Raw genomic sequence first — 25325 nt, forward strand, 5'->3', positions numbered from 1 at the left:
TTTCACATGCAGAGCAGCAGAGAGCCAAGCAGAGCCGTGGCTCAGCATCCAGAGCAGGATGAGGCTGTCTGTGCCATGAGCTTTGCCCCTCACTGGTGTCCTGTAGGTGCCTGAGTCAATATTAACTCACTCTCAGCCCAGATGGGGAGCAATCAGATAATGCCCAGCTAGGAAGCTGTCTGGAGTCCCCAGCATGCCGTGTTCACACTATTCCTTTCTCAGTGGGACAGACCCTGCACCTGCCAAACATAACGTGGACGATGGAGTGGCCTGGCCTATCGTGGATATTGGGGGTTTATATTAATCACATGGAAATCATTTTGGACAATTAAGCATACAGATGATAAGCCAACTGGCTGCACATGTTCTGTGGGGCACGACCTAAAAGCAGTCCCAGTCATTGAAATGATGTAGTGTGAAAGCTGGATTAAACAGGTCAAGTAAATTTGGAGCAGCTAAAATAAACTGAACTCTCTTCCAAAACATATGTTGTGCTTGCCATATAATATTGCTGTACTGTGGTAGCATGTCCCACACATGCCAAAATTGTGATACGCTTGTTCCAGGGTCACAGTGCCAGAGGGAGAGAGGAGGATGGTTACTTTGGAAAAAAGCCTGTCAGAAAGTAGCTCTGTCAAAGTCATAAGCTCTCCTGAACGAGCTGCCTGATAAGGCTTTGCACATCTTCCTTGCAGCCTACCTGCCCAAATAGCCTGAGCCCAAGGAAGGGATGTAGTCTCACACTGAGCAATCAAACATGAATGAATGTTCTGGCCTTTTGGTTCCCTCTATAAACATTTTCCAGCCCGTGGAAAGCTGTTTTGAAAGCCCCCAGCAGCTTGGCTGGGAGCTGGAGACATTTTACAACATCTGGGAATGATTCCTGAACCGCTTCCCTGCATACACCTGTATTGAATTCCATTTGCAGTTGGTTTGCTGTGGAAAGCCAGCCTGCAGTGCCTGGGCAGGACCAGGGCTGGGAGGGCATCACCACTGGCCACAATGGCCAACTCCTCCTAGCAGGGTTGGCAGGGACCTGCAGGGGTGGCTGACAGTGTGAACTGCTCGCTATTCCCCTGTGCTGACCTTGCTTTGAACATTCACCAGTAACACACAGAGGATAAAACATTTTATTGGAGTGATGTGGCCACGTAGGAAAAATAAATAAAGCAGTCCTCAACCACTCAGGGGCAGATTAACAAAGCTGGGCATTAATCATTCTGGGAACACAAGGAACCCAAAGTGAGTTACAAAAGGGCTTGGATCAGTTGCACCCTTTTTCCATCACATGGTCCTCCACATCAACCCTTGCCCGGGTCAGTGCTACTCTGTCTTTCACACTGCTCTTATTTTTTTTTTCCCCTTACCATTTAATTGCCATATGCTTTGTATTTTCTTTCTATTTACTTTGTCTTGGTCATCCCAATCCTTCACTACACCAGATAATCAAGAGTTGACAGCAGTAAGCCACTAGATAGTAAAATACAGCACTTGAAAGATAGGAAATGTTAAGGGTTGACTCCTCAAATTCTTCCTTGTTTGGAACCCTATGACATGTAAAGGTTTTTATCCATCTTGAACTCATCACTGGAAAAATGCTTTTAGTCTGTATGTGTGGTTCTAGTAATTTTTTTTTTTTTTTTTTTTTTGAATGGCTGTATTTTAGTTTTGTTACTAATTGCCAAAGCCTTGCCTCATTTGTTGAGCTCTGATGAAGAGTGCCCGTGGTGTGAAGTTCTCAGAGCTAGAGAAGGTGGGAAGGGCATGCTGCCCCAGAGACAGCTGGACAACACGCTCCTTTTTCTTATTTCTCCATGAGAATTTCCTAATGTACCAAAGTTTGTGAGTTTGCAAGTAATATTCTATAAATGAAACCTATAAATCCATGGAAACTTTATGAAGGAAGAGAAAACTACTCAGAGAAGGTAAAAAAGCTGACTAGAAACTTGGGGATTCCCAACTAGCCATGGGTGACCTGATTGCTGGCCACAATGGCTGGCTGGTTGTGTGAAAAATTCCTGGGTAGCCAAGATGCCTGCTTGGAGGCAGAGAGAGGGGAAAAGAGAAAGTCAAAAGATGAAGAAGTTCTGAACTCCAAATACGCATGAATGTTTCTAGAGTTCAGAAATAGACCCTAAAAATAAGAGAAGAAATCAATTGCTGATATTCAAATCTTTGTGTTTGGTGTTTTATTTTCTATACTTCTCTTTTTCTATACCTCTCTTTTTCTGTATCTATTTTCTGTCAAATCTTGATCTGAAGGCTTAATAAATAACCATTTGCTTTGGTTCTGTGCCAGCCCCACTGACCTGACAGAATAATATAGAGAGAAGCACAACCTGCAGACAGCCTGGTGCCCACAGGGGCATCTGGGCAGTGCATGGAAAGATGCCCTTATCCTCTGTAGTATCCTAGACCAGGTTTTTGTCAGCCTTTGGAGAAGTGCTCCTTAGCTCCTTGGACACAGGCATCCCAGCCATAAGGAAGAGTGACAGTAAAACACAACAGATAAAATCCAAAGCCTTTGGGTGTTTGTCATACATTTATGTAGTGATTAGAAAATAACTGGGGGGCTGGCTGCAGCATAACAACCCTCTTCCCTTCTAAAATTACACACGTATTTGAAATTGTTCCTTAAAACTTGATGAGATGGTCATCTTCAATGCAGATGAAACCTCAGCACACTGGGTTTGTTTGCTATGAACTGTTTATCCAGATGAAGGGCAGATACAGCCCCTATCTTTGTCCTGCAAACCAGTCCTGCACTGGGAAGGAAGTTGTACAGATTTGACTGACTTCAGGTGAGCCCAGCCAAGTGAGTGCTCCTTGGAGATGCTTTCATGCACCCAGGACAAGATGGAAAGGACACAGCAAATGTTGACAATTCCTGAGAAACTCTACCTGCTGCCTCCAAAGCCAGTCCAGGGATTCACCTACTGGCTGAGGCAAAACTCACTGTCACACACCCAGCATGATTCTCACAAGTCTCCAGGACTGTGTCAGCAGCTTGTGCTGGTGCTGGGGGGGCTGCAGTGCTCCCTGGCCAGCTGCATTTGCAGCCTTTCCATCCCCTCCTTGGTACCATGGGACATCCTGCACCACCAACTGCAGTCATTATTCACTGCTGCACTGGCAGTGAGCCTCTTGGGGGGGATTTGTGTATTCATGGAGGGATATTTTATATAGGTCCAGAAGAATCTTCAGTAAAATCAAACATCTGAACTATGTCAGTGCTGCATGGTTATTTCTGAAGGCTGTCTCTGTGCTGTCTGTCATATTTCTCCAGAAGACTTTTGCCAGATGGCTATACATTGCTGTGGTGTTACTGAGAGCTAAATGAAGACCTCGTGCAGAAGCCCCTTAAAAAAGTTTATGTATTTAGTTTGCCAGAAAAACTGCAATTTTCAAGCTGAACCAAAGTTTTAAAGATAAATCTGGACTTTTCTCAACATATTAGAGCTTAGAGTCCTTTTTTTCTGAAAAACAAACAGGGGCTGGTGGTTGAGTAGTGCAACTATCCTGACAGACTGCCTGGCTTACAGCAGGATAACATCCATCATTTTGGTAGGGCTGACAGGACCTGAGGAGTGACATTGCAGCATGAGGTCCAGCCAAGGCTGAGCACGCCAGTTTCTCCATCCCATCAGCTCTCTGCTGCCCAAGGAGAGACGTCCACTAGGGAGCTCAGGGTACATATTCAAGCTTTCCTGCACTGTAGAAAGGAGAAGAGGGAAACCTGTATGCTGCAGACTGGCAGAGCACTGGGATTTACCTCTAATGGCTGCCTTGTACCTGGTCACCTTCACAGTGAGGCAGCAACAAGGGGGCTGGGAGCACAGCACCCCTGGCAGAGGCGAGTGTTCCCCAGCACCCTTGCAGGGGGGCTGCTGGCTCCCTGCAGCCCAGGACCCCACGCAGTGAGGGGTCAGGTCCCCAGGGTGCTCCCTCTTTGCTGGCACTGAGCTGACACTGGCAGGGGGGAGACTCTGCTCTGGGCACCTGGCCAAGGCAAAATCCTCTCCTATTCTGCTTTTGCTTGGCTCTTCCTTTGGTAGATGATTTCTTCTCCCTTTGGGCTTTATGGTATGAACAAAGAGTGCTCTGTGGTTGAGTACCTACAGCTCTGACAAAGACCAGATTGCCACCACAGTTATTTCCTCTTTTATGTAAAAAGGGAAACTGTGGTATCATGCACACCTCTGGGCAGAAATAGCTGACAAATACCAACTTCTTCATGGCAAAAAATGTTGCTAATGGCATCTTGACACCTCTTTGACATGTTAAACTACTAATTTCAAATACTACCCTCTGATGTGAAACATATTTTTAGCTGGAGGAATCGGGGTGTTTTGGGAAGATTTGCCTTCATAAATAACCCCCTGGCATAGATGTTGACTTCAGTTTTACAGCTGTCACCCAACTCCCTGAGCTCAAGGACAAGATCAAACCATGGCCCTGCTCACTGGTCGACTACTTGGGCAACACAAACACACACAAATTAACATCTCTGGACATTTCCAGGAGCAATGGAAACTAATAATTCTTTTGGACAGGATGGATTTCCTGCTGAATTTAATAACAACAGTTGGAGACAACTGTCTGGATACTTGCTGCTTTGAGATAAAAAGCCAGTTAAAAACTGTAGTGATTTTCCTTGCAGAAAATCGGTGTGTGACAGCCAGACATGTACTTTCTTATTTCTAGTCATCAGTGTGTATATTTATAGAACCCCCAACAGAAAAATGGTTAAGATGAGGAATAAAGCTCAAGACAGCCCACTATCAGCAAGCTTGCTTTTTACGAGGTTTTCAAAGCTATACCAAATTTCAGGGCTCTGGGTAAAGGCTTTCACAAGGTCTGTGTTTGGCACCCATTTCCCTTTGAATTCAGATGAAGCTGGGAGACTAACTCCCTTCAGGACCTTTCAAACTGCAAGTTTTTGTCTGCAGTGGTATAATAAAAACATAAGTGGAGAGAAAGAGAGAGAGAGAGAGGGAGAAACTCCTCCAAGAATAGACCGAGAACAAGAGTAGAAAGAAATGATAAGGAGTGCTGGGAATCCAAGATTCACATCAGGAAAGGGGGTTTAAATGCAGTCAGAGGCCAAAATGGAGCATTAAAGCATCCATTGTGGCAGCTCATATGCTGCAAGTCTTTATATTTCAGCCAGTGACTCTTATATTATATAGCATAATAACTCTTCCAGCACATCTTCAAAGAGAGTCACTTATCCTCATTTCCTACTGTAATTTGCACACCTCAAATTCCAGGTGTGGTTTTTCTGTGCTTTCATACAGTAAATTAAGTACCTGGTAACTTTTTCCCCACATTCCACCTATATGATTTCACTCTCAGGTATTTCCTTCCCTCCTTCCAATTTTATTTTCCTTGAAGCTAAAGAATCTCTTTAAGTAATTTTGTTTTACTCCAAATAATTTCTGTTGCTCTTTTCTGTCACTTGCCTAATTTTTTGACAACTTTTGAAAGCAGCCCCTGAAACACAAAGAACATATCTTTGTTTGTCTCTCCTGTTTAAACTTCCTCTCTTTCTGCTTCCTATTCCCAGGAATTGCAGTGATCCTTTTGCCACAGCACCATAATGGAAACTCGTGCTGGGTTTTGACTCCTGAACTCCTTCAGATGAGCTGATTTTAGGATGTTATGCTCACTCTATATGTTCTTCCTCCATGCTTGCAGAGGTACAGCTTTGCACCTGGCTGTGTAAAAAACATCCACTCACTCTCATGATTGTCCCAGATCTTCCTGCCATCATCATTACCTGTTTACCACCATTCTGTCCATATGTTTCATCAGCAGTGATTTTATGTTGTTATTGATGAAAAGAACTGATTGGGAATTGGTTAAGATGTCGTAATCCTTGTAAAATGCCTCTGACTACACAACCCCTGTAGATCCCGGGGCAGGGATGCATCAGCCTGTGTGTACCTCAGCATTGCCCAGGCCTTGAGGGGCCCAGGGTGGAGATCATTTCCCTGGGACACAGCTACATTTTGGGTGGGTGTGAGGGGCAGACAAGCCCATCTAGTCCTGGACGTGTGACAAGTATGAGTTCATTAGGAGAGACTGCAGTTAGAGCCCAGCCTTCCCTCTCCGCTGAGACAAAGTCCAGCAGCACGATGTGCTCTGAGACAAATGAACTGAATCCCCTAGGAAAGCTTCTAAAGACTGATGGTGTTTGAGGGAAAGCATAGCTTGAAGGAATTAAATTTGATTCCAATCTGACCACAATCCAAAGTGAAAATTAATTCCATTTTAAACACTAGATTTCTTATTATTTCTTTTTAGTTACTGAAACAGACTCCGAGTTGGATCATCTTCTCTTTTACTAGGCCCTCACCCACTAGAATCAGAGTGCTTTTACAGCTCTGTTTTATCTGACAAGGATTACTTTACTTCCCCACTGAACTCTCCTGGGCTGCTCTTCTGCTGGAACAGACTATAGAGAAGGAGAAAAATAAGAAATACCTACCACAGGATGGCAGGGAACTCCAATAACAGATCAGCACATTTTGCTCAAAAGCCAATACTTCTGTCAGGTCATTTAGAGGCATCTTTGCCAAATTACAAACCCTTCAGGAAAACTTTGGGTCCATTCATGTTCTTTGGTACAAAAGGATGTCACAAAATGAGGTCAAGAGAAAACATTGGTATTGCAAATCAAGGCTTATAGGTGACATTTCAATCACTCCAAACCCTTCACGTTGCTTTACAAAACTCATGCAGTAATTCAGTCATATCTGTCAGTGGCTGCTTTTAGTTAAAGCCACACATTCACCAGTAGAGATTTCTATCCCACTCAGTGATGACTAGAGAATCCTTTCTCCCCTCATTCATGTATCACTAAAGATTCCTATCTCTTCTCAAAACACCCCTGCATCAGCCTGGAGACAAAGCCAGCAGCAGAGTATCTGTAGGAAGAGCTGGCCAGTCCCTGCTCACCCAGGGGCTGCATCCCCTAAACCTGATACTTATCCCAGTGTCTTACCATGGGAAAAAATGGCAATGTGTAACAGTGTGGAGCTGCATTACCTCCCCTGAACAAACCCTCCACGGGAGCTGTAAACATAAAAATCAGCCATCATTATGTGCAGTCCTGGATGACCTAATGGTGAGGCTGTGAGCTGTGCCCAGGTGCAGTAAAGGCTGTCACAGCCCCTTTCCCAGGTCTTGGTGGAGGTGCCACCAGAGCAAGATCCAGGGGACAACAACCCAATAGCCCAAAGTTCCCCTGATGCAGCAGCTCATGAGCAAAACCCAGCAGGCATCAGTGTGGTGCTACCCTTAGAAGGCAGCCCAGCAGCCCAGGCAGCTCCTGGTTTGGCCACGTTGCAGTCTGGAGCTTGGCTAACCCCTGGCAGCTCCAGCAGGAACACAAAGCACAAGAAACAGCTCCCCAAAATGCCAAGTCAGCAGTTTTCTTATCGGAGGAGGCTGAAAAACAGGGCTCTGAAACACACTGGGAGAGTTTCCCACTAAATATCAACTACTAGGCCTTTATTTATAACTTATAAAAGTATTCGCATTTCAAATCTGTCCAAGAGAAAGAGGGGCTGCTTTGTGTTTTTTAGTCTATGAATTTTGTTACCGGAAAAACTGCTATTTTAAGCTTGAATACTGATTTTTAAAAAGCAAAGCCAGTAAAAATGATCCAGAGGACAACATTCTTTAATAGAGACCATAAATTACAAGGACAGGAAAAGGACAATATGGAAAAAAGTGATAGGAAATTAATACCTTTTGCTGCCAGTTAGTCTTACAAACAGAACCAACCACATCAGTAGACCTAAAATAAATACATATATACTTTCAAACTCAATATTGATCATATATGCTTGGGAAGAGTTTCAGGTGGCATTGAGTTTTAATCCTGAGACACTGCTAACCACACTGGGGCATTTTGCCTTTAACAGTAGTGGGTAACGAGTTACCCCATGAACCTCATGGCTTTGTATGTCCAGGTGTGATAATTTTTGTTCAGGGAGGAATCTAAGGGAGGAGAAAGGAGAAGCTGTTTGCTGTTGTACTGGGCTTGGGTTTGTTTTAAACATTAGAGACCAGTTTTCAAAAGGTGCAGGGTTTGGATGCAGCCATTCAGACATAGTTGGGCAGAAGTTTAGTCTAGGTCCATTTCCAGTTTTAATAAACCAGTGGCCGTAATAAAGGACAAGGAACTTTAAAGTGTGCATGGCTAGAATATAATATTTTATAGTTCTTTCTGCAAGGCAGAAAGTTGATATCTCACTAATGCATACTAGAGGTCGTTGGAGAGTTTCCTAAAATAAAGGACCTAGGGTGTTTTTTTTTGTTTTTATTCATTCTGCTCTACAGTCTGTGGTTTTGTTTTTCTCATTTTCCATTGCTCTTTGCCAGAGACTATATAATACATGTAAAATACCTGTCCTCATTTATGCCAATGGTTTACTGGTATCAATGAGACCACCTCAGCACTGGGACTCTAAAACTGGGATGCCCCAGCTGTAAGACTGTTGGAAAAAAGTTAAGAAATAACAGCTTATAAATTAAATGTTTCACCATGAGGAGTCTTATAAATTACGCTGGATTGGAATTAGATACAATTTTCACTGATTATTGCAGGTCTGTATCAGCTTAAGGATCACATGGCCACAAGTCAGAGAATCACAGAATCAGAATGGTTTGGGTTGGAAGGGACCTTAAAGACCATCAAGTTCCACACCCCCAGCCAAGGGCAGGGACACCTTCCACTTGACCAGGTTGCTCAGGACCCCATGCAGCTTTGCCTTGAACACCTTCAAGGATGGGGCATCCAGAGCTTCTCAGGACAGCCTGGTCCAGTGTCTCACCACAATCACAGTGACATTTCAAGTAATTTTTCCTGGTGTTTTTCCCACTTTGGGACCACTGCCATTTCCCAGCACATCCCACTTACATGACTAGACAGAAGGGAATGAGCTAGAGATGCCTGAAGAAAGGACAGAATCAATCTCAGCACTCTGACCAGCTGGAAATGGGCTCACCAGGTGAATGATGTCAAATACAGACAAGATCAGAACTGGTTTATCATCCAATTGGTATTTCTGCCAGGTTTTGAGAGAACAACTGAAGAATACATGTTGAAGCTGTGACTTTGACACAGGAATACTGAAATAAAAAATAGGGGAAAATCCAGGATAATGAATTACATCAGTGGAACAGGAACAGTTGAGTTTAGTTAAGCCCAGGACCTTAGCAATGACACACTTGGGCAATATTATTTTAACCCTTTGACTCCTTGATACAGAGTTTAGCCTGCTCTTTGAGGGGCCCAGCTCTCAAAAAACAACAGGGTACAAACCTATGTTATCTGCAGGCTCTAAGTAGCCACTGAAAAACTGTCAGCTTCATTTCTGAGGAAGCAGCTTCTGGAAAGGTGGAATGGGTCATGATCCAAATGTCCAAAAAGAGGGAAAAGGAGAAATTGAGTTCTCTTAGGTGGGATAACAATGGCTGCAAAACCCCAAAGAAAGCAAGGCAGAACCCTCAGTAAGTTTAAGTTATATTTAGGGTCTTCAGGCTAATGCATCACTGCTCTCATTTTTTAATTTTTGTGGCTCCTGAAGTATATATTTAGGTTTGGCTTATCTCAATTTTTTTCCTTAAATAATGTGTCAGCTCATCTCCTATGATATTTAGTATTTTTCTTCTATATTCTAATGTACTGTGTCTGTACTGAACCCTCAGTTTCCAAGTTTGTTTCTCTGACCCACCTGGAACTCTGATGTGTAACTGCAGCTTTGTTTCTCTTCCTTCTGACACCCTTGCTCTTTCAGTTGTGTTTCGAATTTACAAAGCAATGAAACAGAAAGTGGAAGGATGATGTTATTTTGCCCTCACGATGCAGGATGCTGCTGATGCAGCTCAGGTGTGACATTGGCAGCAAAGGACATTCCCTCGTGTGCTGCTGGTGGGTGGAGGAGCCCCCCAATCACCCCACTCCTCAGACACCCTCCGAAACAGCTTTGGAAGAAGATGGCATAAACTTCATTAACTGAGGCAAGGAGTAAAAATATCATCAACATCTGGGAAATGCTGCTGTGCTGTCCACTTGCAAAAGTAACCAGCTCCTGCCTCGCTCTGCCTCTTCACCTTTGTCAGGAGTCAGATCGTAACAGCAGAGAGAAGCATTAGCTGCAAACTGCAAAAGTCACATTTCTGAACATGGCCCAGAAGGGGGGTTGTACAAACAGGGGCTGGCCAGGGCTTTGGGTTTGCATTCAGCAGGACCCCACAGGAAGGGCATGTCAGCCAGCTGTCAGGGTACAGCTTGGCCATCCTCTCTTGTGAATTGTGTGCTGAACCAGATGCAGTTTTATAACTCTGCTTAAGGCGATCTGGGCCAGGATAGTTTCTGGAAAATTATTTCATATTATTGTGAAGAGAAAAAACCATTTCCTTTTATTTTGTCATGAAGGGAATCGTGCTGAAAAGGTGGAGAAGAACAAGATGTAACCGTCTTGCCCACTGTTCCACACCAGTTTCTATGCTTTTTGTGACTAACCATCACACAACCCTCCAGTTCACCCCAACAATGAAACAACTAAAATAAATATCAAGCTTTCCTTTCTTTGTGTGCTCCTTCATCTGTGCACATGAATACTGTTTTCCAAAATCCAGGGCATTAAACCATTTTTCCAATTAATTTCAAAACAACAGCCAAAGAAACAGAATGCATAAAAGCACTAGAAAATAACTGCTCTGCCATGACCCAACATGACACAGTGAGTCCCAACAAGTAGTTTGTAACAGCAGCCACCCCAGAGACAGCCAATTCACTGGTGATCTCCCATTTGGCGTCTCATGCTTCAAGTCTTCAAGCTCTCTGTGATCCTGCTCATCCTGCAGTCAAAGGAAAGCATTTAACTGAGTGGATGTTTTCTTTCTTCCATAGATAAATTCCTGTGCCTTTTTTAGCTTCAGTGATTTGGGACTGATGCTTTCAGACAGACAAGCCACGCTTACAACCCAAAGGGATGTTGGAGCAGAGCTCAGAGTCAGGGAAGCTGCATCCACTTTTGCCCCCCAAAGATGTGTCAGTGACAAGAGCCCAAGAGCTGCAACCACTTCAGGAGGGTCCCTGCAGAAGCTGAAGGCAGACACCCTGAGCTCCACTGGGGGCACAGCTACTGCACAAACTGGTGATGGTCAGCAAACACTGTGCATGCCAGGAGTTCAGTTTCTCAGCAATGTGTGCATTCCACTGGTAGGTTGACTGGAAAGAAGATGTGATTTTAGGCTGGTGATTTACAGGCAGGCAAAGGAATGGTGTGCTCTTATCTGGGGGAGTTACTTCTGTACAGGGCAAGTCCAGATACTTGAGGACTTGCCATAATCTGATATGGATATCAGAGGGAGTGCATCTGCAGGCATCCCAATGCCCAGGTAAGGAAAGCACAAGAAGCAGCAAGTATATTCGTCATTCCCTGTGACAGCCAGTAGCAGTGACAGCATTGCCACCAAAACATCCCCCCTGAGCACAGGGCACAGCCTGGCCCCACAGCCAGCCCACAGCCGGGGAAGGACAGGCAGCAGTGGCCACAACCTGCATGTCACATCCCACCCTGGGGACCAACACCGGCAGGGCTGACAGGCTGCAGCTCTGCATCCAGCCCTACCCTCGGAACCTCCCGGCTGCTGGTGCCGAGGCTGAGTGCACCGCTGCTCCGGAGGTGGTGGAGGACAATGAGGCTTTCAGAGAGCATATCTGAGCACACTTCCTCCTCACAGGGCACGACAAAACTCTGCCTGCAACCCTCTGGCCCCAGGGAGCTGCAGTCACAACCACATGCTTCCAGCAGTGAACTAAATCGCAGCTTTCTCGAGGTTTCTGCTGCAGGGTGGAGGCAGTAGGTATCTCGAGAGGACTGATCTGTGTGGCCTCACGGCAGGAGTCAAGGCAGAGTTCTCTCCCTTGCTCTCTTGCTTGACATCACCGGCTGTACACAGAGGAGAGAGGGCGGTGGCAAGCAGGGAGCGAGGAGGGAGGCATCCAAGCCAAGGAATATTTTTTCAGGCGGCTTCCAAGCAGGAACTGCTTGACCAGCAGTACGCGCACTGTGCCCTGCAAAATTTGCCCCAGCTCTCAATGCGAGGCTCCTCCACAGACCCAAGAACAATCTCAAAGACCTCTCTTGTCAGCCCCCGGTTACCAGAGCTGCCAACACCCACCCGGGCAGCAATCGGCATTGTTTCCCCAGTGCTCAGGGCCAGCCCATTGTTTGCATCCAGCAGTGAGTCAGGGGGCCCAGGGTTAGTGGGTTAACAGCTCTGTAACGTCATGGCCAGCTCGGGGTGGGGACCCGGCCTGCAGCCAGGGCTGGGTGTAGCTCTGTGCTGGCTCAAGCTGTGACCCTTCCACCCTGCCCGGCCAGCCCTCCTCGGTGCCGCTGCACACTCCTCCTCCCCATGAGCTGTGCAGGCTCCTACCAAGCAAGAACCAGACCAAAGAATGCAAAACTTGAGCTTCTGCAGTTTAGGCAAGGAAATGTTCTTTTTAAAAAAAAATGCAGAAAAGCGTTTATAGGATCCTGGCAACATCAGCAAAGCATGTGAGAAGCTGCAAGGCTGAGACTGAGTGCTGGCATCCCCCTGCTTTTAATGTACAGAATCACGAAGCTTTCTCAAAGGACACTTCGCACTTTATTTGGCCTTGGCAATCAAGTTAATAGCAATGCTGCTTCCAAAGGAAAAACAAAAAAAATTCTAACCAAACACTGACTTTTGGCAGGGAAGGAAAACCCCTAAGATACTGCATCATTTGGAGCATGCACTGTTTAGTACTAATGCAAAATTTATTGCTCTGGCAAAACCTAAACATTAGCAGCTGCTGCCTCCTCCCTGCAACTCCTCTGCATCTCCAAGGATCTGGTGTCAGCTGTGCCAGTGGTGGGGTCGGAGCAGCGAGTCCCCCCAGGGGAGCGTGAGCAGGAAAACCACAAGGCTCTTGTGCCTGCTAAAAATGATTCCCACCTAGTAATTTTAGCAGCTGTTGTGCTCTTCTGCCTACCTTCCTGGATGAATTTTAAGTAGGAGGTGAGTGAAAATGAAAACGCTGACAAAATCTGCCCCTTACCCACCCACCCCCCCCCCCGAACCTCTATATCTGCATATTTTTAACTTCCCCTTGATCCCAACTTAGACACAAGCAGTTATTTTCCCTAGTTAAGTGTTTGGTTTGTTTTTTTTTTTTTTTTTGTTTTTTTTTTTTTTTTTTTTTTTTTTTTTTTTTTTTTTTTTTTTGTCCTGGCTGGTTAAAAGCAAAGAAAATTCACACCAATGTTTCTCAAGGGTGGTTAAAAATAGTGACCTGTCAGGGGAGGATGGAGTGACACAACACCTCTGCACCTCTCAGATCTGCAGGGCCAGGATATGGTTGTGTAAAGAAGTGTGGCTTTCTAATAAATAGGAAATTAAAAGAGTCATGAAGCCATTGCTCCCTCCCACCAGGTGAAGAAGGGTTTATCTCCAGCATGTGCCAGAGTGGGTGCCAGCAATGCCCAGCCTCTGCATGGAGGTGCCCCAAGGAGCAGCAGCACAGGGAGGTCACTGTGCCTGTCCCCTCACCCCACACCTGCTCCCTCACAGGCCGTGCTTTGCAGGGATGGGGAGGACACCTGGAGAAGCCCTCTCAGAGCCCTGTGGTTGAGCAGGTGCTCTGCTGAAACACACACACACACACCCCCCAAAGCACTCACAGCAAGGGCTGCTGGAAGGGAGCTGGAATTTACACACAACCTGAGCTTTAATCCCCAAATATATATATATATATATATATATATATATATATATATATATATATATATGAATAATGAACACAAGCTAACACCAAGCAAAGTGCATGGAGTGCTACTAATCCAGAGGAAGATTTGCCCCCTCAGGGGGGAGAGGTAGATGGGAGCAGCAGTTTTAGAGCTGAAGTTCAGTTACCTGCTCATTTCTACTGCTCTATCCCATAGCCTTTGGGGGCTGAATTCCTGAGAGATGACGAAGTGTGCTGCTAAGTTATGTTCCATTCTTCTCAAACTCTGTCAATCCCAACAACGATTGAATTTTAGGGGTTTGTTCACTTAACCAGCTAATAAATAACAAACACTTTGGAGTCAGTGTTATCCTCTGATATGATTGCACTGAACTCAAGCCAAAACCACCAGAAATTTTATTTCCAGCTATGCTACACAGCATCTTCACCAGTGACAGAGCAAGCAACAGGTACTGACAGCCTTCTGCAGCAAGGTCCCTCAAATCTTTCTCAGATTTACACATGGCATCTGCAGTCAAAAAAGTTCGTCCTCATTCAGATCCCCTGTAACGCACCAGCTCCCTCTCCTCCCTCACAGTTACCTCTCTTCCTCTTCACCATTCACAGCTCACAGTGAAGCTCCTCCTGCACAGCTTTTACATCACAGCCTCACCAGTTCCTGCACCCTTGGCCTGAGCTCTGACAAAAGTGAAAAAAGCACGACTTTGCTCCCATTTGCCTCCCAGAGCAGTGAACCACCTGCCTCTCCAGGAGCAGCCTTTCTATCCCACAGCTCCCCCAAGCCTTCCTCTCCACTGTGCCAGGGCACAAAGAGTGACCTGTGCTGGAGCTGGAGCTCCTTCTCTTGGAGTATTTGCGGAGAAGAAAAAAGCACTGCTGATATCCATGTGCCTCACTGGCTGCTGGTGGGAAACCAGTTTTGCACAGAAGCAGCAAAGTGTCCTCAGTCCCCTCTCACAAGGATGGAGATTAAGAACTTGGGGAGTGAGGCAGGATTCAGCCAGCCTGAGACATGGCAGGGCATGGCACAGCCCTGATGTGGGGCTGCCAGACCTCAGGCAGGGCAAGGAGAAGAAGTTACAGGGGAGAGGCACTTGTGCCTTCCTGGTGCTGCAGCTCTTTTCTCTCCCATGTCTGGCAGCTCATTCTAATGCAGGGTACAGGCTGTGGGTGGCCACAGTGCCCCATGACAGATGTAGGGACCACATGGAGGCAGGAGAGCAAGGAAAAGGCATATCCAGAGCTGTACTGGAAAAATCAGGGCTGGTACTGGAGAAGAAATGTCAAGGTTCAGGATAATTGCTGCCAAGGTTCAGTTTTCAGTTTAATTGTGCAACAAATCGATGTTATGGGTTGTGAAGATCCAGGGCAAAAATTCACCTGTGACCAGCTGGTCTATACAATGTTTTTAACAGTCAGGCCCAATTAAGCAATCTGCAGTTCAAGATTAGAAAGTTTTTTCACTTGAAGGCCAATGGCTTTTTAGCCTGGTTACTTCTAAATTGGGTAGAATGTGCTTGTCCAACTACAATTTCTCAGCTAGCAGCAGGACATGCAGATTGGCCTTGAAATGTCATGTAAAATGATTTGTACTCTCAGTAATTCACTTCTTTGAGGTTCTGATTGTTGATATATTACTACCAGCAGAGTATACATCATTACAAAAGAGAACAACACTTTGTACCTCAAATGTCTTGACTTCAAAGCATTTAAACTTTATAAACAAAGAGACATAGCCTCAGTCTAGCACCAAAGAAAGCAATTTATGTAAGCAGAAAGTCTGGAACAAATAATTAAAACATGAGACTAAACAAAAACATTTGTGAGTTTGTTGAAACAACTTTGAAATATAAACTCATTTTTTTCTCTGTGTATATTTACTTGCACTTTACCTAAGGGTGTGCTTTCTTACTTGTGTTGCATCTGGAAGCACATCAGTGGCAGCCCCATGAAGCTCTCAGCAGGATCTTTTCCTGGAGTGCCCCAGCCTCATTCCACAGGTTGTGTGGATGTGCCAATCTCTGTGACAGTGTACAAACCTTCATCCTAAACACCTAGGTCACAAATGGCAGTAGCACACCTGCCAGCTTTTCTCAGAGCTCCACAGAAAGTACCTGTCGCTTCTGTCACCTGTTAGAGTTATGCAGGATTTCTAAACATTATTTAGAAAAAAACCAAACAAACACCTGTTCTGGACAATATACTCAGCTTCAATATCTTCCATCACACCTCAATAAGCCACTGCTCATGACAACGCACAGCTGCGGTTGGGGAAAGGCGCTACTTTATTAATTTATTTTCTCATCCTGCAGGAGCTGAAGCAGCCCCTGAGGGACAGCGGGTGCCCCAGCCTCATTCCACAGGCAGCCTGGATGTGCCAACCTCTGTGACAGTGTACAAACCTTCATCCTAAACATCCAGGTGACAGATAGCAGTAGCACACCTGCCAACCTCAGCTTTTCTCAGAGCTCCACAGAAAGTACCTGTCACTTTTGTGACCTGTTAGAGTTATGCAGGATTTCTAAACACTAGTTCCCCAAAAAAACTGTTCTGGACAATATACTCAGCTTCAATATCCTCCATCACACCTCAATAAGCCACTGCTCACGACAATGCACAGCTGCGGTTGGGGAAAGGCACTACTTTATTAATTAGTCTTCTTAAAAGAGCTGAAGCAGCCCCTGAGGGACAGCGGGTGCAGGACACACACAGCGGCAGCGCTGGGGCCTCAGGAAGTCGGGAGGGCTCTTAGGGCACCCCGGGCGGCACGGGGAGGCTGCTGAGGGCACCCGGCTGCTGCCGGCACCCCGGGGAGGCTGCTGAGGGCACCCCGGGGAGGCAGCTGAGGGCACCCCGGGGAGGCTGCTGAGGGCACCCCGGGGAGGCTGCTGAGGGCGCCCGGCCGCTGCCCCGCGCCCCAACCTCGGCCTCTCAGGCCGGGCCCGCCACTGCCGCGGGCACAGGGCGCCACCTGGCGGGCAGCGGGGCCCGGACAGCGAGCCGGGCACAGACAGACAGACAGACAGACAGACAGGGACACCGAGTGTGGTCACCGGGCCGGGCACAGACAGGGATGGAGTGGGACACTGAGCACTGTCACCGGGCCGGACAGAGACAGGGATACTGCTGTCACCAGGCCAGACTGGGACAGACAGGGACAGAGTGGGACACCGAGCACTGTGACCAGCCAGAACAGATATTTTAGCCCAGTAGAGAGAGGCAAAGCAATACACCATCACCCCCTTCCTCTCTTGCTGGCTGTACCTGAATGACACCATGGTGACATCTCAATATCAGCAGACCCATCACACAGTCAACAGCATAGAACAGGCCAGGTAAACCCAAGAGGAGCCCAAGAGGTTTCAGCTCCTCATATTCCTGCTTTCAAGAAAGATACACACTTTTTTTTTTTTTTTTTTTTTTTTTTTTTTTTTTTTTTTTTTTGTGGAAGAAGTGTATTTAATAATTTTCATATACAAATTAAGAGAATGCGCAAAAAAATATCATTATTGTACCCGAGTGAAATAAACCAAACCATCACAATTTAATATTTAAAAAATACTACAAAGATTAAGCAGCTACAGTGAAAGGACAAAAAGCTTTTCAATTCCATTTTTTGCAAAATTACATTCTATATACTACCTTGCACTAAGCAAGTGCAGCCCTCAGTACAAAAATATCCAGTACAAAATAGTTTTAAACGCACATATTATCATCCTGCAATGAAAATAAATTCACATTTGAAGAAAGCCATCACATTTTTTTTCTCTTCAGTAACGAGATTATTGCACAAAACAATCATACGCTTTTCCCCACAATCATTGATACTTTACAGCCTTTGTGATTCCAAAGGCAATGGTGTGAGGTTCCAACACTCATTGCTGCTCAAGCATAGAACATACATCCTGCTTTATACAAACAAAATGTCCTTAGCTGACAAGCTGAATTCTTTCCTTCTCATGCATAAACCCCAGAAACAAAGATTTTGCTGCACTGATTAGGCCTTGTGATTCTGTGGTGACCGATTTTGACTGATGATAATGATGATGCATAAGAAGAAATCATAATCCAAATAATATCCAAGTTGGGCTGACTTCACAGGATCAACATGACAAAAAGGCAATCAAACCTATTTCTCACTCAAGCAAGCTCACTATACTTATATTCTCAAAGTACAAAAATAGGCCATATATTGAGAACTGAGCTGTATTCCTCACAGAACCAGATCCCAGAGCAGAAGCACACTTCAAGTTCACAGTTCCATAATTTAAAAAGTCCTGAGATGCTTTGGCTGGATTGAGGTGAGGTCTTATTGCCAGGCAGAGCTTCAGTAGTAGCCTAACTCAACCTACAGCAATTTACTTAACCCAAAAGTTACTCCACTGAAAATTACTCCACTGAAGCAGGTAAGGTAGAGTTCACTTTTTAAAAGTAGTCTGAGACTGTAAGAAATACTAAACCAGAATTAATTTTTAAGAAATACACAGTTTCTCATTAAATCTATTGGATAAAATTTAACTGAGACACAAAGAAAACGCCAGTGTTGTTGCAGACAGCCTTGACAGCACTGGTCAGTGGTATTGCTTCAAAATGATGAGACAAACAACAGAATAAGCACTTATTAGCACCAAAGAAAACACAGCATCTCTCAATTTATACCTAACCCCCAACTGCAGAACCCCAGCTGTCAACTCCACCACCCTTTCTAACACCTGCAACATCCAAATACTAAGGACAGTATCAACACTGCAGTGACCCAGGTACACTCTGAGTGACTTCAGCACTTCTTGCAAAACACAAAGGGACTCTACCAAACCAGTGTGACTCTACCAGGTGGTGCAGTTACAGTGTGCTTCAGTTATTATTTTAATCAATATTACTCAATATAAATATAAAAGTTGGACCAAGTTAAATAAAAACCATGGTTCCATAGGTGCCACTCGTGAGATAAGAAATGTTTGTGGGTGTTTTTATGATTCATGTTTCACAGCATCCAAGTTGTCATGAAGGGTAGGGCAAAAGGTTAGGACAGCTGGCCACAGTCAGTAATGACAATCTTTTTGGAGGGCTTTCCACTCTTGGAACCAAAGCTCTCGATTTTTTTCACCACATCCATTCCTTCCTTTACATGCCCAAAAACAACGTGCTTTCCATCTAGCCTGTAAAACAAACACACAAAGGCAGTTTTACTTAGAACAATATAAAGACAGTGTTAGCAGATCTTCATGAAGCTTTATAACATGACTTTAGCTCTGAACCTTAGAAACATTCTGAGGGATAGCAGCCTTGTTGCTGCCACAGCCCTTCCTCCCTCAAGTAACAAAACAAATTTATTTTCCATTGGAATCGAGTAATTTGGAAATAACAACAAAAACAAAAATAAAACCAAAGAACCAACCAATCAAACAAACAAAAAATCAATCCACAAACAACACAAAAAAACCTGTAAGAAAACCCCAAACCCTCCAGGATTCAGGCACCAATTAATGAGGTCAATCTGTAGGGTTGAGAACCTACCAGTCAGTTTTTGCAGTGCAAATGAAGAACTGGGATCCATTTGTGTTGGGTCCTGCATTGGCCATTGAAAGAACACCTGGAACAGCAGCAGCAGCTTGTTAGACTGGTGTAACAAGTATGCAGCACAAAAGACAATTTTGCTCTGCACATTTAGACTAAAGATTGACAGAAGATGTGACGGCCTGACAGTATCTCCAAATAATTTCTAATGGCAACTTTTTGCCTTGGACTATTCCCTCCTGCCCAGCCTCCCTTGGGGTTCCAGAGCAAGTGTTAGCAATGTAATTAGCTGTACACGCCCTGAACACAATTAACATCACCTAACCTCTCCTCTGGTTCAACAGCAGCAGTCTCCTGGGACAAGGAAGTAACAATGCAAAAAAGAAAGACTATAAAATTTAATCAGATATTCTTCTGTATGACCTTTCCTTTGCTTTTTCTGGTTTTAATTTGAGCTTAAGAAAGCCATACCTATGTTACCTACTAAATAAGAAATCCCAGATCGTTTTGTTTTACTTCTGCAGAAATCTTCCAAGTGAAAATAGAAGTCTATGACTTATGAAAGCAGTAATTTCACCTTCGGATAATTTTTAAGCCCTTTATGGGCTGACATATATTTGTAGAGCAGTCCATAAAAATAAGCATATGCCAGAGACAACACATTGTTAAATTTGATACTTCTGTAATTACCAAGTGACACGCAAATCTAAAAAAACCTTATTTTTTTAAATACACATCTTCATAAACAATGCTTCATTATAGGTTATAGTCATCAGAAGGTAAAAAGAACAGGTTTATTTACCAGGTCCTACATGCTTAAGTATGAAATTTTCATCTGGAAATCTACTGCCATAAATGGATTTTCCACCAGTTCCATTATGATTTGTAAAGTCACCACCCTGAAACAGAAACAAATATTAGCTCTACCAGCACACATGGACTATTTAATATCAAAAGTGATGCTATTGCAAATACACACCCTTGCTCTAATTTAGAAGTGACAACATCAACAGATTTTCTTCAGGTTAAGGATGAGCCTGGCCACTCAATTTAGAACCATGTAACTAGATGAAGGTACAGTCAGGCTAAAAGTAGATTTCTGCTCCAGATATTGCTGATATTCTCCAACTGTCATCCATAACTCCAACAACCATCTCTCTGTGTTACCAGCCTTTCTCTCAAATGTGATGCAACAAATAGCAATAATTTTAAGAATCACCTCAAAGGCCTCAAAACCAAATCAATTATGTTCATTACACCATAGGCAAGACCTCCCAACTCCTTTTTCCCCCCTCCTTTCTTCCAACAGGTACAAACACTGGTCAGGATCTCCATTATTACCCTTTCCTATGTCTAGGTTTTGTTGTTTGTTACACCAGAGCTATGTTAAGCTTATGTTAGCTGACTCCATGCTGCTTGCCAGAAGAGATGTGACCAGATTGAACCCAAAAAACCAGTTCAAACACAAAATGCAGCCACGGTGACTCGCCAAGGTGACTCCTAACCACAGCTCCCAGCACATGCCACCTCCTCTGCAGGAGTGACACCACCTGTGCTGGAGAGAGCTCATACCCAACAGGTCCTGCATGTGACCATCAGCTTCCCCTTGTCACCCTGAGTAACCTCCCACAGGTGGTGTCACAGGTACTCCCACGCAGTCCCAGAACTATGCACTGTATGTCATGTGGAGACATGGAATTGCCAGTCCCGGATATGATGGCCCTCAATTAGGCCATTCCAACTGTCTGAATCACATTAACAATCCATCCCAACCAGTGCAGAAGCCACTACTGTCTTCTCTCACTCGAAAATTGCTGAAACCTGTGACAGTGTTTCCACTTCAGCAATGACCTCTGAGTAATTCTAAACATCAATTCATTATCTCACCATAACACAGAATCAACCATTGAGTATATCCTGATTTCCAGTCCATCTGGGGAGGACAAAGCAGGGCAGGCAAGCATAACAGACTTACACAGAACTTCAAAAATTCATGACAGAATTCAAAATAGGGTTTGTATTGTTTTTTACATTTATGTATTTCTGATCCCAGAAAGACTTCTAAACTCTATCCGTCTGTCAGTATCACAAAACCTAGTTTACATTTGAAAGGCAGAAAAATAGGTCCTTTACAGCACACCTGTCCCCTTTTTTCTTCTTAGAAATAGGTCATACAACTACGGCCTCTTGTTCCAACAGATGTGGTTTTTGCTTAAAAAATAACTGAGGATGGGAGACCATCAGTCATCAGTTAATAAACAAAGCATGCTTACTTATAACCCTCAAACTTTCTTAAAATTTTCTTAGATTTTTTTACAAAGCCATTCAACAATGCAACGTTGTGGAAATGCAACCCTTTTTAAGGTAAGAGAGGACCACCAGGAATTCAATGCACTACAGCAGCTCTGTCCTGCTCATCTGCCAAGCACAGTAGAAAAAGAGGCTTTCAAAAAGGTTTGTTGTTGTCATTTTAGTCACTGCTGTTTAAGAAATAAAATGTTGATATGCATGGGCTCTTACCCAGAATTTCAAAAAAATCTTTAAATCAAAACAAAATCCATCTCAGGTGTATCACTCAAAAAATCAACTTTGACCAACCCTTTTGGTTTCCTTGCCCCCTTCATATTACAGAGACATTAAAAAAATACTCAAACACATTATCTATTGTGAACAGATTATTCTACTGGGAACAATGAACGGACACGTTGTTTGCTTAGCTCCCTTAGAACAGAAAGGTGATTGTCATTCTATCCACAACTGCTTCTCTAAAGCAACTGTCATTTTGTCAGCTCTGCCCCACACTGAAGTACCCTGCTGTACTACAGCAGAAAGCCTTCAGAGAGGCTTTTTCACCATCTACACATAATTTACATTTATTTGTACAAAAGATGAGATAAGCAACAGCCACTGCAAAAAGATGAGAAATGCAAGTCATGCTGTCACTTCTTTGTTGTTTTGTTAGCAGAGGTTAGAGCAGAGCCATTTCAAGTGTTACTACTAGTCTGTTTCTACAAATATGTAAATAATATAAAAATCAATTTAATAACAAAATTAAAAAAAAAAGAAACAACAGTACCTGGCACATAAATGAAGGAATCACTCTGTGAAAAGTGGATCCTTTATACCCAAATCCTTTCTCACCAGTACAAAGAGCTCTAAAGTTTTCTGTGGAAACAAAGCATAAAATATAATATTCTGCATCATATGTGACATTACAAACACAACTAGATTAACCACGTCCCAAGATTATATACTTCAAAAACTTTGTTGTATCTTTAAAGTATTATCAATCTATTAGTTATTTCCATGCTTTAAAATCCCTCTGTTACAAAGCCAAGAAAACAAAGCTTATTTAACCTCAGGATGGGGTACAAATATAAGTCTTTTCTATCTCATCTCCCTTTTATTTTTCTGTGACTCCAATTCCATGACTTCTCCCATCTTTGCCTGCAGTCACAGGTTTCATTTTCTGACTTTTATGCCTTTGTTCTTTATGATTCATGTTTCACAGCATGAGGATTGTGAGGATTATGTCTTTTTTTAAAGGATATTTGTCTACTAGGAACTACAAAGTACAAGTTTTTTTCAGCTTCAGATGAGGAAGGAAACAAATGATAAACCACAAGAACGTTCTAAAATGAATGCACTAATCAGCCAGTGACCCATAAAATAAAACCCCACATACTCTTTGGAAACTTCAAGAAGGCCACCCCTTTGATTTGGCCTTCCCTGTTTGCTCTGGGATTTAATTTTAATGCCAGCTAATGTGGTTTTGAACATATTTATTCACCACTGTTAACCCAATATATGAACTGTACTATTTTGGTGCGAACTGCAAAATGAAACTATTTGGAAAAATAATAAATTCTGCCAAAGGGTAAAAGAACCTTCTCGTTCCTGCAAATCACAATCTATAACTTAAGTATTTAAGTATGAAGATGCTGCCTCACCTGCTGTCTTTGGGACCACGTCAGCTTTCAGCTGTTAAAGAAAAATAGAAAAATTTGTAAGTCAGCCTTTTCAAATGTATATAGAAAGACATTTACATGGGAGACTGCTACAACTGAACCCTCTTCCCAAAGTGGTGAGTTATCTGAAATCACAAGCCATCCAAAATTCCATGGACACCTTGAAACTTTCCAAGCGTTTGGCCAGCAACAAAAAATATCCCCTCAATGGAACTTTAGGCCAGTTAATGAAGAGTCGCTTGGGCAACGTCTAATGATTTCATTGATCAATCCATAACTGAGCAGTAACTAAGAAGAATCTTCACTATGGACCCCAAGGGTCAGAATTTGGATACACGTGGGCGAGAGAGTCCAAAGTCCTCCCCCAGCCCCTGCACAGACCCAGCTGTTGAAAACAACAGAAAAGGCAAAGGAAACAGAAGAGCAGAAACCGCATATTGAAAACAACTTAAGATGTCATTTGCAATCAACAAAACTCCTGATTTTGATTAACGTACATCATTTTATTAACCTCAAAAAAGGGGAGATAAAAGCGGCCATACCAGCCAAAGTTTCACCTGGCTGGACACTGTGACAGTGACCAGGAGGAGACACTTAGAAACACTAGAAACAGCACAGGAGCAGCGGCAGCTCCAGGCCCTCCCGGCGCCCCTCAGCGCCCCGGCCGCCCGCCCGCCCTGACCTTGCCGCTCTCCGGCCGCCGTACCCGGGGCCAGGCCGCACCACCGGGCCCCGCATTCCCCCGCGTCCTCACCTCCAGCACGACCCGTCCCAGCGGCTGGTTATCGGCGCCCACCTCCAAATACACCACAGGGTTCTGCGAGCCGGCGCCGGCCCCGCTGCAGCCGCGGGCTCCGGCCGCCCATATGCAGGCGAGCCCTGGCGGCGGCAGCAGGTCCCCGGGAGGGCGAAGCAGGCGGCGGGCGGCGCTGAGCGCCAGCATCCCGCGGGCGGGCAGAGCGGACGCGGACAGACACACGGACAGACAGGCGGACAGACACAAGGACACGCCGCCGCTGCCCCGCGGCCTTTATGGGGCTCCGGCGCGGCAACCGCAGCGCCCGCTGGTGGCGGCGGCGGCAACAGCAGCAGCGGCGCGGGGCGAGATGGCGGCCGGCGCGGGCTGAGGGGACCTGGGGCTGAACGCGGGGCCCGGGAGGGGTCGAGAGGGCTGAAAGAGATGCCCGGGAGGGGCAGAGAGGGATGAACGCGGTGCCCAGGCGGGGCAGAGCGGGCTGAAGGCGGGGAGCGGGCGGGCAGCGCCGCGTACAGCCCCTGCTCCCCCCGGCCGCCCTCAGCGCTGCCCCCTCCCCGCCCACCATTGAACCGCCATGGCTTGAGGGATGGGGGGGAAACTCGTTTGTCCGTTCGCGTGTGGGGTTTTTTTAAGGCTTTTTACATATTTCCTCACAGCCTCCTTACCCCAGGGACCAACAGAGACCGGGGAAGTTTCTAAAATTTCATCATTCCACTCAAGGCCTCGGGAGAGCAGCTCGGCGGGGAAGGCGGCGGCGCGGCTGTCACAGGTGCGGGGTAATTGGGATCAGGGGGGAATAATTGGGATCAGCGGGATAACTGGGATCAGGGGGGAGTCACGGGCGGCCCGTCACCGGCAGCACCGGGAGTTTCGGCACTGACGCGTCCCGAAAGGGGCGGGTGTCCCTGAGTCAGCACAGCCCCTGCCCTCAGCATCACTCCAGAGCCCAAACTGCCCCAGGGATTATAACAGAGAGTAACAGCACTCCAGGTTTAATAAAGTGAAATATAGTTCATGTTTTATATGAAAATAACAACACATAATTCTAAATTTTCCCAACTTAGATGAAAGTACTTAGTACCTATGTCATATTCAGATATTACTTTGAATTCTCCAGTTGCCATCCTGATTCCATGCTTCCAAAAGTTATTCTAATTCTTAATGGCATAAGATGTCTTTAAAAAAAAAATAAATCAAGCATGATTCTAATAGTTTTCACATTTCTTGTATTATAAATACGAGTTATTTTAACAAAGGTTCAGTAATGCAACTATGTAATACAGTATAA

At 44.9% G+C, this 25325-nt stretch overlaps 2 protein-coding genes across 2 annotated transcripts in view; both read right to left on the bottom strand.

The window, feature by feature from the left end:
- The window catches only part of ANXA11 (annexin A11), a 190227-nt gene extending 166178 nt beyond the window's left edge, over window positions 1-24049 (bottom strand). Inside the window, exon 1 of the mRNA XM_083866435.1 lies at window positions 24046-24049. The gene's annotated coding sequence lies outside the window, so the exon portion shown is untranslated. The remainder of the gene's footprint in view (window positions 1-24045) is intronic.
- PPIF (peptidylprolyl isomerase F) lies at window positions 17316-24302 on the bottom strand. The gene is made up of 6 exons (XM_083866439.1): window positions 24035-24302; window positions 23263-23293; window positions 22389-22477; window positions 20115-20211; window positions 19313-19388; window positions 17316-18954 (listed from the first exon to the last, which is right to left on the bottom strand). The coding sequence occupies exons 1-6, from the start codon at window positions 24221-24223 to the stop codon at window positions 18819-18821; spliced, it is 618 nt and encodes a 205-aa protein (XP_083722565.1). The 5' UTR covers window positions 24224-24302; the 3' UTR covers window positions 17316-18818.
- Between the last annotated feature and the right edge of the window lie 1023 nt (window positions 24303-25325).

Source organism: Zosterops lateralis (assembly GCF_965231275.1).
Source record: "Zosterops lateralis genome assembly, chromosome: 8".
Classification (NCBI taxonomy): Eukaryota; Metazoa; Chordata; class Aves; order Passeriformes; family Zosteropidae; genus Zosterops; species Zosterops lateralis.